Genomic DNA, 16324 nt, shown 5'->3' on the forward strand with positions numbered 1-16324 from the left:
AAATTTCCAGCTCATGCACACCACTGAATAACACACTGACTTGTGTTTGGTGGGTTTTTTTTTACTTGCCAAATGAAAGAAAGTAGAAGGCAGAAGAGCCGAGGTATAACTGCTGTCTGACTTCCATTAATCGTTCTCCGTCTGCAATGAAAAGGCCATTCTGTTAGCATTTTTTTTGGCAAAAGACATAAAATGTTTCAGCCTTATTCTGTCATTTGGAACAAGAGAACATGTTAACTGTGAATCACAGCAGTGCACTTTAAAACATTTTAGTCCGGGGAATGTTCCTAGACAGTGAATGACTGTAAGCACTTACATGTCTAGGTGGGAGTTGAGGGGATGAAGGCCTAAATGGACACATTTTAAAAAAGCCTTTTTTTTTCTTAAACCAAATGGCTCCATATGCTTTCCACGTCACTTGCAATTATAGTTGTGTTGGGAACAAGCAGTGGAGGATTCAGGATATTGGAAGGACCGAGGGAAACGTCTGGGAAGGTCTTATTTTTCACATGACAGTCCGCTCACATATGGCCAATAAAATAAATATTAATAGGTGTAACCTGCCACAAGTTGTTATGAAGAGCCCATATAGTGGTAGTTTCCACCTACAATAAAACAGAGTGATTAATTGAAGGTGCAGTATCTAAGACTTTTAGGAGAAAATATTGAAAAATTAACTAACGTTAACAGCAGAATGTGGAGAAACGAGAGTTTGGATGTTATGATGCCTATTGTGTCGCAGAACACAATAGTAAGCATGCTAATGAGCTAGCCCTGGGCCATCCTGATCCAGAGCTTCTCTCCTATGTGTAAAGACCAACACCACCCGGGTGCCCCCAGTTTGGATCACTAGCTGCACAGCTCATTGAGCTAACTAGCTAACATAAGCTACAGTTAGCAGCCGTTCACAGTTACTCTGTTTGCAGCTGCCCCTTGTTTATTTTTATAAACATTATTATTTTTTGATTTCAGAAGGTGGTGGATTTTGACATACGGCACCAGTAAGTGTTTTTTTTTTTTTTATGTATGCTTTTGTTACTGACCCTCTCTCAGCCTTGTATTTTTTTGTGTGTAATTCTATTGCCAGAAAAGAGACAAAACACACAATAAACTAAGTTAAGGATAATTTAACTTAATTTTCATTTCAAAATTTCAATAAATAATGCTAGAATATTGTGAATTCTTCAGACCAACATAACTGCAGTGAAATTCTGACATCCTGACAGCCATACTCTTACTATCTTTCACTGAGTTTGAAGCTGGAGTATGGAACTTTTGTCTCCCCCCTGTGGCAGCTCGGTTTCTCTTCCATAAGCTCTCCATAGCTGCTGTGGCCTGCTCCCTTAACAACCGTTGCTTTAAAACATTTAAAAACTTGTCTACTGCAAAATACAGAGAGATTTATCTGAAGGGTATAGGCAATAGGTAATCAGCATTATGTGAACTTGTTTGACGATGGCTTGAACCTAAAAGACTTTCATTTGTATGTCAAAGTTCCATACTCCATAGCTTTAAAACATGACTAAATCTATGAATAGCAGGTAGAAATATCACAAGACAAACGGTGTGAGGTCACAAATTGTTGTTAGATTGTTTTCAGGTCATATTCTGTGTGGAAAAAAAGTCTCCATACAAGATAAACTGTCACCCAGAATGCGATGTTTCAATTCTCCATCTGCCAAAGCTTGTTTCAAAACACAGCAATTAAGATTTACTTTGATCAGCTCAATACATAATCAATACACTTGAAAACAGCTCACTGACGGCATTCAAATACGCTATTAAAACACGGGTAGACAGTCCTGCACATGTCTGTGAACAGATCAATAACTACCACAACTGTCACTATCTTGTGATCCATCGGTCCCAATTAATCACTTCAAGATCAAACATCACCGTCAAGTGCGACAAGGATGTGAATCTTGTTGGGGTCTCTGCGAATCCTATTGGTTTACTGTCATCGCCGCGGGCGCCTCTCTCCCTCTCTCTCCCTCTCCCTCTTTCTAAAACAGCAGCAGCTTCAGCTCGCTCACCACGGAGAAGAGCACAAGGAAAGTCTTCTCTTCAGTGCTCACTCAACTCATCTTTACACCGGCAAACACCAACACAGGTGAGTTACTGGCTGATTGTTTTATTCCTGTATGTATATATTTGTTTATTTACTCTTTGCATGCCCCAGGCCAGGCAGGAGTGACATCTCTTCTCCAAGACAGAACAAAATAGCTGCACAGATTGAAAAATAGAATGACTGGTGAATATATTCTTAGTAGTTGCAGTAACTCACACACTTTTCACACTATCCTCCTCCTTTAAATGTCAGTGTGTGAAATCACATGTCACTGTTGGGGCTCCTTTCATGTAAAGGAAAGATTTATGTGCATCCCCGCAGGATAAAAACTGTTTTAATTGATGTGTATTAAGAGATACATTAATAGATGCTAACAGCCTCATGTGCCAGAACCCCATTATGTGAGACTTCTTGACATTATAATCCAGATCTAATCCATATCTAGACTTTTTATAATACAAGTGCAGGAGATAAAAGCTTCAAATATGGTATTCATATGACTGAGGATGGTACAGAATCTGTGAATGTGACTAAATCTATCCCCATGGAATAAAAACAGAGAGAGGAACAGGGACATGTTTTTTAAACAGTTTTTATTGGCCTGTTATGTTTGTAACATCCAAGTTGATAACATACTGTTCCAATTGGTTTGAGCTCATGCTGACGTGCAGTCATATTCAAGGAGAGCAGTCGTGCACTCTACACTTTCTGCTTTAAAATGCAAGGACTGCTTTTGCTTCAGCTGAATATCTAAGCGTTCTTCTGCAGATGCGATCTTTTGAAAGAGATTTCAAAGAGAATTGACTGACTGATAAACAGCCGGGGTGAGTCTGTAAGATACGCGCCTCTAAGTCATCAGCCCTCTGTGCATTTAAAGATAACATTTTCATGTAAGTATGAGCACTCTCATACATATGTGATAATACATCATTCATTTACCTTTGAAGTTAAGTAAGAAGAAGAAGAAGAAGAAGAAGAAGCGGACAAATTGCAGAGTTTACTGCAGGATTCATCATTTTTATAGAAATCTGACAGCAGCATGAGAGCGAACCAAAGGCAGTGATGCTACAGTTCCAAATTTCGCAAATTATGATGAGGTGAAAAGGTACAAACATTGGAATGAAAATGTGTGCAAAACAAAGGAAAACCACATTAAGAGGAAGCGCGGTTGACCCTCACCAATGCTGGCTCAAGGACTCTGAATGGGGCATTAAAAAAACAGCACAAGCTGTGTCTCTACGACAAAATGACTATCAACATGAATAATTGCATAAATGATGGGCTTCAGTTCGTCACTGCAGGAGTATCATTCTGTAAGGTTTTACCGTACAACCCCTATGGTGAATAAAACATGACTGAGTGCCCTGTTGCGTACCTGTGGAGCCCTTTTTTTAATTTTATTTCACTTCTCACGTCTCTCTAAACATCCTGAGTCAGCCACTGCATATTTTATGCTCATCAAGATTTTCACTCTCCCTTTCCTTCCTTCTTCTCGCGCTTCCTTTACAATCGTCATGCTGGGTGTTTACTCTTTCAGTTTAACCACCTAGATGATGCCACAATCTTCTGTATCCAATCATATCATTGCTGCCTGACTGTACCTGTTCTCCTCTCTGCTGCTGTCAGTTGTAATTGCCGTACGCATCGCCGCAGACCCTCCCCGACACCGTTCACCTCCGGCAAACCTGAGCTCACCAGAAGCCCGTTCGTCCTCACATCCATCCAGATCTCAGCCGTCCTCTTCGTCCAGTCCTCACCACAGGTGTCTTGACTCCATCATATTTATACCACATGGCTTCATTGCCCCCTTAAATTACGATGACATCATGATGGGGTCTAATTGTCAAAGACGATTCACATTTCTCATCTTTGCTGCGCACATATCAATAAATACTTGTCTCCAGATTATATCTCTCTTCAAAGGGAATATAGTATTAGAATTGTACTTCCCTTTAAAGTTGCAATATGTAAGAATGTTAATCTAAAGCAATTAAACTATTTATGATCAACAGACTGTCAAGAAATATCAGTTTTCAGGTCATGTAATGGCGCCGTCCCCAACCAGTTTATTCCCAGTGGTTGTCCCAGTCCCAGTCCTGAAAACCACCTTCTCCCATTGCTCCAAAGCTCCCAGGACCCTAATTCTACACCGCTAATTAATTACCGCTAACTGCAGCTACAGCTAGCAGCAGTTAGCGGTTACTCTGTCAATATGCTGCCCCTATTTCTTTGGAGTATGACTCAACAGGTCTGGTGGTCTTGCATTTCTATAGCCACTGACCGCTTAAAGCACTTTATAATACTAGCGACATTCACCCATTCACACACACATTCATACACTGATGGCGGAGGCCACCATGCAAGGTGCCAACTGCTCATCAGGAGCAATTTGGGGTTCAGTATCTTACTCAAGGACACTTCGACATGCAGCTGGGGGGAGCCGGGATTCCAGTGACCATCCGATTACTAGACGACCCGCTCTACCTACAGCCGCCCAAGGTGGCCAGTTCTTACATACAGCACTTTTAATTTCCTCTGTAATTCATTATCCACTAAGTGACAATGACAATGATCATCAACAAGTAAACTGTGTTTACTCTTTCATAACACGCATCAAAATCCAGCTGCTCAGTCAAACAGCTGTCTGTGATCACGTTCAAAGAGATCTGTAGGTTCTCTGCAGACAGAACCCTGTGATTTGACATTTTCCATAAGGACATTTCAGAGGAGGTTGCACAATGCTGTGCCGCTCATCTATTCACATTCAAATGCCTTCAAGCCATTTAATAATATGCTTTTTGTCTCCTCCGAGAGAGAAAATGTGTCGGTAAAAGCGTTCACTAATGGCCCTCTGTTTTCTAAGTGTCACGACCTGTTTTCATCCGTATGTTGTGTCAGTTTGACATGCAGCCTTGAATGGCAGATTTGACCTTTAGAAAAGTTATTCATGTTTTGTTATAACAGCTGCAAACCTGTGTTGTTTTATTGTGGACAGTGCAGGTACATTTGCTGCCATGGAGGGCAATCACAGTGGCTTGGCTGGCGGCATGCAGACAGATGGACACATTTATGAGGTCGCGGTGCAGAATAACTCCGCCAACCGCAGCTCCCAGTTTGCAGATGTGGCTCTGCTGCAGACGTTCAAGCCTCTCATCATCCCCTTTTACGTGCTGGTCGTGGCGGTGGGTGTCTTTGGGAACTACCTGCTCCTCTACGTCATCTGCCGAACCCGCAAGATGCACAATGTCACCAACTTCTTCATTGGAAACCTGGCCTTCTCTGACATGCTCATGTGCGTGACCTGCGTGCCCTTTACCCTCGCCTACGCCTTCAACCCACGCGGTTGGGTGTTTGGCCGCTCCATGTGCTACCTGGTGTTCCTCATCCAGCCGGTCACAGTCTATGTGTCAGTGTTCACACTCACTGCTATCGCCGTGGACAGGTGGGTGGATCTCTCTGCGCCGCGAGAATCACGCCACTCAGAGCTGCAGTGACATTTCAAAAATATTTCCACTTTTTTTTTTTGTCCTCCTTCCTTTAATTCACTTCATTTTAGTGTCATTTTAGAAAGAAGCTCTTCAAAAACTGATTCAGGCCTTAATCAAGCTCCAGATCCTAATTGTATAGGTCAGAAAACCATAAAAGGAATTCTGTCTGTAGATAATTAATTTCATTCAGGTTTTTGATTAACAAGAAAGCAATTAGATAACTGGGAAATTGAATCATTACCTTTCATCATCATTTTGAATTGATACTCATTCAGATGTTATGGAGATGCAGCAGATGGATTGATTAATGAGGGCTTACTTACTCGGTGCCACTCAATCAGCGTTCATTACTGATGATTAATACTTTTCTTACTCATCGTGATTCGGTGCATAATACACGATAAAACAGACTTCATGTTCATCCATGACCAGAGTTTCATTCGCTCATGTATCACATCAATAAATCAGAGACTTCGGTTAACAGTGACGTCGTGAATAAATGAACAATACTTGGAGCTGCACGAGTCAAACTCATTTAATGTCCACGGACTGTAAATCCATATGTTAATTAAAAGAACAAATGCGCCTGCAAAATGTGCAAATGCGTGTACGTGACTGGACTAAGTTATCCAGCTTTATACGTTCCCTTCGAACGAACAGGAACAGGTCTGTCTTGCAGGGTCATGTGCAGCAGTAGACCTCAGACTCTCTGCTGCTCACTGTACCAACATTCATATGTCTACGACAAGGCTGCTAAATTTGATATTGTTTGTTGTATATGTCGGTAGTTAATCTGTAGGATCCCTAATTAATGTTTATTTTTATTAATCAGGTCAAGTCGGTCGGAGTGACGCTCGTGCAAGAACAGCTGATCAGGACAACCCAGGATTCTAGTACCCTTTCTCATTAGTGCCATCTCGGTGGGAGTTTGGTTTCGGCCAACCATTATTCCGTTTTGGCCCTCGGAGGCAAAAAAAAAAAAAAAAAGAGTCTGGGCACCCCTCGTCAAGAACAAAGATGTATTCAAATTCTCGATTTCTCATTCGGAGAACGGTACATTCAATTGTAACTGCTCCTGGATTTGCTTTGCTCCACTGTTTTGGTATTATGCAAACCTCTGCACAGACTCAATAGAAAGTGCTTTGTAAATGAATCACTATTCGCGTTATCAATATCATACAGTTTTGTATTTCAAAAAGGCAAATTAAATGGGATTCTGGGCAGTGACAAGTTTAGAGCAAATGTTATTCAACATTTATAGATTAAGTTATCACATACATCACTTAAATAAAACTGCGCTGCAGCTCGTCATGATAAATCATGCATTGATTTATACATTGGATTATGATAGGACATGCGTAAAATGAAACATGCATTTTGTACCCTTAATATGATTTTCTGCTCTGTCTTAATAGATACTATGCGACAGTTCATCCCCTGAAGAAGCGCACCACTGTGTCGACCTGCGCCTCCGTCCTCACTGGCATCTGGCTGCTGTCCTGTGGCCTGGTCGCTCCGGCAGTCACACACACCTACCACGTGGAGTTCAAAGATGAGGGCTTCACCATCTGTGAGGAATTCTGGTTGGGTCAGGAGAAAGAGAGACGTGCTTACGCATACAGCACCCTGCTAGTCACGTACGTCCTGCCGCTGTCAGCCGTCTTTGTGTCCTACCTCTGTATCACTGTCAAACTGAGGAAGTGTGTCGCACCTGGCCACAGGACACAAGACCAGGCAGGAGCGCACCAAGCTCGAAAGAGAAAGATCTTCCGCCTGGTGGCGCTCTTGGTGTCTGCCTTTGCAGTGTGCTGGCTTCCTATTCATGTGTTCAACGTGCTGCGAGACATAGACATCCACCTCATCAACAAGCGCTATTTTTTGCTTATCCAACTACTGTGCCACCTGTGTGCCATGAGCTCATCTTGCTGTAACCCCTTCCTGTACGCGTGGCTGCACGACCGCTTCCGCGCCGAGTTACGGAAGATGTTCAAGTGCCATCATCGCATTGGAGTGCCTGCAAATCACTGTGCCGCCAGTGTGGTCTTGTAATTACCTGGTGAAGAGAATCCTTTGACATTATTGCCGTGTACTTGGCTGGTTCATCTTGCGTAGGTGTGGAAATGTCGGCGTGTCACCAAACTAATGGAGTTGTTCCTCTGCCCACCAATGAAATCCACAGAAACATAAATGGCGATTAGTTATGTTGTGTAAAAAGTTCATCTGCTGACCAAAACTGCAGCATGGAGGCATCCAGTCGTTTCTATTGCATATTTGAGTTTGAGATATAAAATGAAAAAATTAGAAACTTTGCTCCTGATGGTAGCAATCAAACCAGGGCAAATCGGTTGTTCATCCTCGCTGGACCATGAATATCCACAAACCTTATCGCAATCCAGCCGTAAGGTCTTAAGTTAAAAGTTGGTCATTTGATTGGAGGGCATTGCAAAATCAAATCTCATGAAGGGTCCAAACAGGGGGTTCATCCTCTGGAAAGCATGACATACTGTGACTAGATAAAATATCATTGGGTCACTTATGACTAATCCTCTGGGGGCTATAAAAAAGGCCATTAGTTTGAACCACATTGTTGGTCAATGGAAACTACCACATCACAGTGGCATTAGGTGAAAGGTCAAGGTGTCTCTGAAATCTAAAGAGGGTCGAGAGACAAACAGAATGTCTTCGTAACCATCTTCTGAAAAGCATGAATAACTACACAGAAGTCAAACACAATCAGGCCACCAGCCAATATCTTTCTCTGGAACAGAAACACTGAAAGTACATTTTTCATCAGGAAACTCCCTGTGCCAAGTTCGCGTCAACTATAACAGAGGAAACGACTGAAAGCATTCTGAGCATTCGGGGGCACACCCTGGCATTGGATGTTCACAGCCGAGGACAGGAGAGCAAGCAAAACAGAAGTACCCACTGCCGCAACACTAGATTACAGAGCCCCTATCGTCCGGCTGTGAGACTCCTGAACTCGTCCACCGTACTCAAATACAAAACTAGTTTATTTCTAGGATTTATTTATGAATCCTTCTATATCATTTCTGTTTGTGTGAGTGGTGTACATGGACCTATTAAGAAAACATTAAATAATTTAATCGTGAACATTAATAAAAACAGAAAAAAAATGTATGAACAAACATGGGTATTGCAACAAAGACTACCAGCCATGCTGAAAGCTAAATGTTCACTGCATATTTCGCTCTTTGTAACTAATTCAGCCGTGATAAAATATGATAATTAACACATGAAATGGCCTTGAAAGAAGAATTTGGAGAGATACATTCTTGTGTGACTGGAATATTTGCCGCACACCTGCCACTGTATGAAATGATGAAAATCATCTTTGCAATGAGAAGATAATGACCCTGTGATATAAAAGAGATGAGATCTTCGGGGCGTAGGGTGTCTCTTTAATAAATTAAAGAGGCTTGACAGCTAAAATGAGCTAAAAAAAAAAAAAAAAAGGCTGGAAAGGAGTTGTGCGTGAACAAAGTGCAGCTGTATGAGCATCATCAGTTCAAACTACGTCACTGCAGATGTGTGCAGGTGTGTTTCCACCCGTTCGCTGATGTCAGAACTAATCCTCTATGAAGCCCCGTGGAATAAATTACATTTGTGAACTTGCTCCGCAGGGCTTTAATTTTCTTAAAGCCTGTGTAGGTGATGAATATGCACCTTAACATTTAATTAATTTAATTATTTCCCATGGCATCGCGCTGTATATTGGCTGTAAATTGTGGAGGTTGGTTCTCTGCTTTCTTTTGTTTCCATAATGCTTCTGACTGATCTACATGCATAATTTATTTGTTTATAGTCTGAATATCCACACTCTTAACAATGGGTCTGTCAGGAGCAGGCTGTCATTCCAGTTCCACTATTTCCTTTGCATTAAAGCTTTCATGTTCTGTATTCTCTGTATGCATACTTATCTCTATCCAGCAGGTAGACGGGACAGATTTATCTTTGCAGCAGTGACAACTCAACAAAGTCAACTAGTGCTACAGTCAGTCCTCCACATTGATGTGGATGTAAAACACTTGCGTTCCTCTATTTTGGTCTTTTTCCATCAAAATGTTCTTGCATCATAGGTACCACTGTCCTGTTATCATCACCAGACTGTAAATTGTGTATATGATTTGTGTTGAAAAAGATATCATTTTATCTGTAGCCTGTACTAACAACACGCTGTGGAAAATTATAAATAAAAATATAGAGATTGTATGGCCTCTGCTTCAGATCAGTGGAAACACATGGCAGGCAGGACATGGAAATAATTAATATACGACTGGATCAGAGGGTGGTCGCAACGCTAATTTTATTAATTAGATAGCAGGGAGGACAGAGATGCTTTCTGCATAACAACCCGACCTGTTGAGGACACTGAGGCAATATGAGAATTTATGTTTCAACATGCTTGGTGCTTGGGAAAACACTGACGTAAATCTCCTGCAGCTGAATGATGCCAACACTTAGGTGATTCACCACGTGAAATAAGCCCGATATGGCATCATGATGTCTCTGTTCAGTTTCAGATCAAAAAGTGAGCGCACTTCTGAAAAACCTTGGATGACCTCTGGTAATAGTTGCGTTTCCCTTTGAAGAACTTTTCAATTACATCATGTTCCATCAAACTAAAAGTGGGTTTTCACTCTGAAAAGCTGAAATTGTAGTAGTGCAATGAGGCACATGTAATATTCACACAGTCATGTTGGTGTTTGGGTTTGTAAATGAAAAGTACACCTTATAATTTCTTTCAGGAGTTCAGAAATTACTTAGGGGGGAGTAGATATTCAATCAGCACAATGAGGCCTTGACTGGAGACATTTTTCTCAGCAGACATTTTGATTTGTCACAGTCGAAGAAGCTCAGGTGTTACTGATGGAATTAAAAAATGTTATCAGTTCTATTCAAGTGTGAGCACTGAGCCGCGACAGTGTGACAGCAAGCCAGCACTAATGATACCATGAAACTGAGCCCAGGAACTCAGCCGTCATTAATTTCATTATCTAAACCTGTGACCTTTCAAAATTTCTTCCACAAAAAAAGAGCTTTTTAAAAATGCGTGTGCTTTTACTCACATAAAAGGGGCACTGTGTAGTTTGGGAGAAGAAGTTGAAACTCAGATTTTAATGATGTAAAAACACAAACTCAGAAATTCTTATTTATTCATTTATTTATTTATTTGGCATAATTGAATAAACAAGCTGTTCTCAGAGGTAAATAAAATGCCCGTAACACACTTGGAAGCGAGGAAGCTGGCAGAATCCACCAAATACAAACAGAGTACAACAGTATGAAATTGTGTTGTCCTTTAACAACTTTTTTTTATTCAGTCATAAAAAAAATAGACTTGCACCTTTAGTTTATTCTCATGTTTCCTTTAAAACATTTTTTAGATGTTCACCATTTCAACATAACTTTTTTTGCTAGTCCAAGTATAAGCAGCAAAGTAATACACAAATACAATCTGTTAGTGGACCAGAGCACATTAAAAAAAAGGTTGCAGCATCACTTAATGTAAACAAGTTATGTGGAAATAAAAAATATCTGCATCCTTATTAGAAGAGTCCTAAAGTAGAAAGTGCATTTAAGCTTAAAAATCTGTTTTACTCATACAACCAAGATAGAAAGACGTAAACACTGGTCTCTATAGTTAATTGATTATGACTTCTCACTCTCTGACAAGGACAGAATCTTCTGTGTCAGAGCAAACTCTCGAGCTTCCCGAGGAGTGCGGATGTATGAATCAATTTCACTGTCAGAGATTTCCTCATCGCCATTAACATCCTGGAGCCCAGGCAGCCCTGCTCTCCTTCTCTTAGGATGAGTCACACATGGAGGAGCAAACAGCATTCTCTTCCCCCAGTTTGGTGCCGACTCCTGGCTCTCCTGAGAGTCATTCTGCAGCTCAGGTGCTGTGCATGGACTTTCATTTCCATCTCCTGGTTGCTGGGTCCTTTCAGAGTTCAGTCCATACAGTTCCACAGCAGATGCATTTGGAGTGTGCTCTACAGGCTCAGAGGCTTGGGAGGAAGCGACCTCCTCAGTTACAGAGTCCTCTGCCTGCAGAGCGTCCTCGTGCGTTCTCAGAGCCCTCCTCAGCAGGGCGTACCTGTTCTTCAGAATATCATCCACCTGCCTAACCACATTATCCGGTGTCACTTCCTCCCTGACCCAGGGAATCTCCCTCCCCAGCTTACACAGCACCTCCTTCATCTCAGTGATTCTCTTCAAAGCAGTCCTGTGCTTATTCACTTTGGCAATCTGACAGAATCTGTCTAGTGTGAATTTCAGGCGCTGCTTGCTGGGCTTCAAGGACTGCCACGCCAAGTAGATGGCCGCCATCATGATGGGGATGGGCTTCCGGCCAGTCACAATCCAGGTGTCTGCTGCCAGCTCAACCAGGGCCACGGCACGCTTGGCCAGGTCCTTGGAGTTCTCAGCCAGCTGTTCAGGCACGTGAAGAAGGCTGATTTTGTACCTGACAGAAAGAAGAAGAATTCTCAGTAACTATAGATGCAATCTTGAAACCTTTTTAGAAAAGGGCTTACAAGAGCCTGGTCATTCATTCATTCATTCATTCATTCATTCATTCATTCATAGATAGATAGATTAATAAATAGATAGATAGCTTAATTAAAAAACAATACAATACTATTTAGAATAAAATGCTTAATTTGTTATAAAATAAAATAAAAATGAGGCAGATACAATAAAATACTGATGTATCAAAGAGAAAGGGTGAGTGAAACATTAGGTGAAAGACTATAAGTGCAGTATCTACGGTAATAATAATGTAATGAGCATTATTTGTGTGTTATGAGGGTGCGTTTTAAAGTCTGATGACAACAGGAAGGAATGATGATGTCACAGTGGAACAATCATAACCAACTGTAATGTCATAAAAAAGTCCAAATTGAATGAAAATTAAGATGTTATTGAATAAAAAATAAAACTATAAGAAAAAAAGTCAGTGTAAGAAATAGACGAGGTGTTAAAACTTGTAATAAACAGATGAGAGCTGTCTGTTGTCCAGCAGGGACCTGGTCGTCTCCACACAGCTGAGACCCGAGTTCAGTCATGGCAACAGAGAGTGATTAAAGCTTAGTGGGTTTATGTAAATGATGTAAAAGGCAGCCAGAACCTGCTTGTACGTTAGTCTGCTGTGTATTACGTTACTGTTCTGCACTCTGCTGATATGGTGGTGACCCGTTCAGACCAGCTGACAGACACATAACCCTGCATGGGACTGTCTCTGGATTAGGGAAGCAGATGTGATGTGCTAACCTGATGCGCCAGATATTTGTTTCACAAAACCATCTGGAAAGGCTCTGTTTGGAGAAGGGCAGGCACTTTTAAAGAATAAGTGGCATGTGAGTGGACGAAGCATCTGTCAATCACTTACCAGCAGAAACCAGCTGGTAAATCAAACCCTTGAATCAGACCAGTACTCTTCACTTACTCCTGACTGTGGGCCTCCACGACGTCAGTGACGTTGACGATCGGAGCTTCGATGCGGAGAACCTTGACCATCTCTTGATAAACCACTCCCACCACCATGGGGTCGGCGTCCAGCAGGCAGCTCATGGTTGCCATGGTGATGGGCCAATTTAGGAGTCTGCAGCTCACGAGCACGCAGCAGCCGGCGAGAACCTCTTTCTTCTGGAGACTCACTTTAATAAAAGTCTGATGCTGATAGGCCTGCTTGTAATATGTCTGCGACAGATCCTCGATCTCCTTGTTGACCCTGAGAATCCGACATATGGCTTTCACACGCTGCAGCCCTGTTAAGATGAAACACAGATACATGAGCATAAACAGCAGCATATTGTACAGGTACTATGTAATGATGTCTGTAATGAGCAGAAGCTCCCGTATGACGGAAAATCTCACCTTTTACCAGGTTGACACACGGCTTTCTGGTCACAGCTGTGGTCCAGCTGTAGCTGACGTCTGTAGGGGGGCACAAAGAGTCGAGGCAAAGACGAAATAGAGGAAATGTTAATACAATGAAAATGAGGCACATACTGTAAGTGTAGAGATGGAAATAAAGAAAATGACAACGCTTGACACTGTTTCATTATGTTACTCATTCTTTCCAATGATCAAGTGGTCATTCGATTAATTGCACATCATTTTGGAATGGCATTTTAAAACACACTGCATCGGCTAAAATAGAAAACGACCTCAAACTGGGTTTTATTCCCAAGTAAAGGTGTGTTCGACCAATTTGCTGCTGAGTTGGCAGCAAATGGTGAAGGGCACAGCTAGTCTTTTTCACATCACTAATCTCTAGTGGTGTCTAACTGTGCAGGTAGTTTCACGTGTATCTGCGCAGGATTTGAGCTATTCCTCTGTAAAGTGTCCGCCTCCACCTCAATAAAATAACGGTGAATGGGATTTGCTCACGGCGCTCACACTACTGTCAAGTGAAATGTTAAGAAATAAACGGCATCACGTCTCAGCAGGAGCGCCGTTTGTGTTTTTACTGCGGCTGTTATTGCTCGCAGCGTTGGTGCAGCCGGGCACGTCAGTATACTGAAGAATAATGGCAGTATGGCAAGATACAGAATATTAACAACCCACAAGAACACACAGTGAGCGACGGTAATAAAACTGACATCATAAGAACATGAACTCGGGGGGGGGGGGGGGCCCTAATGTAACCCCAACACACAGAGACATCCTCACAGAGCTGTCAGTGATAAGGACTTCTACAAGAAAAGCAATGAAGGGGAACACATGCTGTGAAAATGCTCTCTTAAGAGAAAACCAGTGCTGTACTGATGGCTGATGAGCTGTTTTCCAGTACTGTGATATATTTGTCTTTATCGCCCTAAAGCTAAAAGTAACACCAAACATAATAGTTTTTATAGCACTATCTACTATCACTATTTATTTATTTACTATCTATCCATTTGCATAAGCAGCTTTGATAGAAGCATAAAGGGACTACAACGCCTTGCACACCCCTGTCTTATAGAATGATAAATAAATTATTTTGTACCTTGAAAAGTGGTTTCTGCTAAAACAAATAAAAATTGGCTGTGGTTGCACTGAGGCACCTTATAGAGAAACACAGAAATAACATCTGATTTTGAGTTGACTTTTTGAAATAGCATAACCTGTGTAACATCTTTAACTGGACTGTTCCCAGTGTGAAAGGGAACGAGTCTGCCAATATTAACTCACTGCAGATATATCTGTATCAGTGTGAATGTAGGCTGGTAAGAAACAAGATACAGATTTAAAAACAGGGTCACCATTATGTGCCCTGTCCACCAGAGAGCACTGACACCTCGATGTTTTCGTCCTGTTAACAGTGCATCTTGGTGTTTTTCGTTTTGTTTTTTTGTATGCTCATGTGCTAAATGAAGTTGCTCCAGATGTTCCAACACGAGACCGAGTTTAAATGTTGAAGTTTGTCCTCCATATCTCCAAAAGCTAACGAGAAAACGTGTCCCGAGTATCACGAGATCTCCCGCTGTGAGGCCTTCGTACCTGAACCTCCGTTCGGGTCATGGGCCAGCACTCCCTCGGACACCACGGAGCCGCAGTCCACACACACCATCTGGGCCTGAGAGTACAGATCATCGTCCACGATGTTGGAGGAGCCGCAGCCCGGGCAGCTCACTCCCGCTCCGGACATTTTCCGGTGACCTGCCGGAGAGCACACGATCGATAAAATATACCGTCACATTAATTTGAACAGCTTCAACACACCGGGGAAGACAGCAACCGCGCTGCAAATGTAAACATCTTTTCGAACGTCCAATGAGCGTCGCTGTCGCCGGTGTGATGGGGGCGGCTGAAATATGTCCGGGCAGATACAACGTCTGAGTGTCGATGGTTCCGACAGTACCACATAGTGGGTGACACATGGGAATATGGCTGTTAATGAAAACTAAACAAGTATCCTAAACTAGTTAATACACAAGGATCTTCACTGATAATGATTTTTTATTTAGATGTCAGGAACTGTTAAAGGTGCACTATGCAGTTTTGGAAAAAGAAATTCAAAATCACTAAGGTCAAATTTAAAATATTAATAAGGTAATAATATAATCAGCGACTTTTTCATACACATATTTACATAACTGAATAAAAAAATAGGAAATAAGGTTCCCAGAACACTGTATAAAACTAGAATGGTGGCTACTTTAAAGAGTCCTACAAAATAGTACAGTTAAACAGTATGAAGCTGTGCAGGCTTTTGTTTAAAAAGTTTGGTGAGTCATTGTATTCAGTCATGATAAACAATAAACAAAGGTTTTTGTCCTCTTCTTAACCAAAATTACATAAAGCCCCTTTAAAATGTGAAATGACAGAATTTGTTGTTTATTTGGAGGGGAAAAGGAGAAAAAACAGGAAATAAAAAACCATCAAGTGCTAGAGCAGAGTCCCAACTTGTGCAAATAGTAACTTTAATATAACAATAATTAATAAATGTTACATTTATTAGGTATAATTCAAGGTTAGGTTTATAAACTTCATAAATGGCCATCTAAATAATGTTTTTAGAGGAGCTACAAAATATTTATTTACCATTTAAAAAGTATCATAAACATATTGCTTAATAAATGTTTACAAAGCATTTCAGTGTCTGTTAATGGTGAAATAACCATTAACTAAAGTTTGGTTATCCATAAATGTACCAGTTATATAAAATGTTGATAAATCTACTGTACATAATATCTCAACTTTATCTAAGATATTACTTCTGAAAATGCATGATAGAAAAGATGTGACATTGTCA

General features: G+C 41.3%; 2 protein-coding genes across 2 annotated transcripts; one reads left to right on the forward strand and one right to left on the reverse strand.

Moving 5' to 3' along the window:
• The first annotated feature begins 2003 nt into the window (after window positions 1-2003).
• Window positions 2004-9789, forward strand: LOC115592375 (prolactin-releasing peptide receptor-like). The gene is made up of 3 exons (XM_030435016.1): window positions 2004-2110; window positions 5064-5510; window positions 6972-9789. Exons 2-3 carry the CDS (start codon window positions 5083-5085, stop codon window positions 7603-7605), a joined length of 1062 nt encoding a protein of 353 aa, XP_030290876.1. The 5' UTR covers window positions 2004-2110; window positions 5064-5082; the 3' UTR covers window positions 7606-9789.
• A 1073-nt stretch (window positions 9790-10862) lies between these two features.
• Window positions 10863-15377, reverse strand: brf2 (BRF2 general transcription factor IIIB subunit). Its single transcript, XM_030434744.1, has 4 exons — window positions 15070-15377; window positions 13462-13521; window positions 13031-13352; window positions 10863-12049 (listed from the first exon to the last, which is right to left on the reverse strand). Exons 1-4 carry the CDS (start codon window positions 15215-15217, stop codon window positions 11230-11232), a joined length of 1350 nt encoding a protein of 449 aa, XP_030290604.1. The 5' UTR covers window positions 15218-15377; the 3' UTR covers window positions 10863-11229.
• Window positions 15378-16324: the final 947 nt, after the last annotated feature.

This window comes from Sparus aurata, chromosome 12 (assembly GCF_900880675.1).
Source record: "Sparus aurata chromosome 12, fSpaAur1.1, whole genome shotgun sequence".
NCBI lineage: Eukaryota > Metazoa > Chordata > Actinopteri > Spariformes > Sparidae > Sparus > Sparus aurata.

Coding starts and splice junctions, on each gene's coding strand:
- LOC115592375 (XM_030435016.1), top strand. CDS start 5,083: ATGGAGGGCAATCACAGTGGCTTGGCTGGCGGCATGCAGACAGATGGA. Junction 5,511..6,971: donor ACTGCTATCGCCGTGGACAG/GTGGGTGGATCT, acceptor CTGTCTTAATAG/ATACTATGCGACAGTTCATC.
- brf2 (XM_030434744.1), bottom strand. CDS start 15,217: ATGTCCGGAGCGGGAGTGAGCTGCCCGGGCTGCGGCTCCTCCAACATC. Junction 13,522..15,069: donor TGACCCGAACGGAGGTTCAG/GTACGAAGGCCT, acceptor GCCCCCCTACAG/ACGTCAGCTACAGCTGGACC. Junction 13,353..13,461: donor GTGTGTCAACCTGGTAAAAG/GTGAGATTTTCC, acceptor TCATCTTAACAG/GGCTGCAGCGTGTGAAAGCC.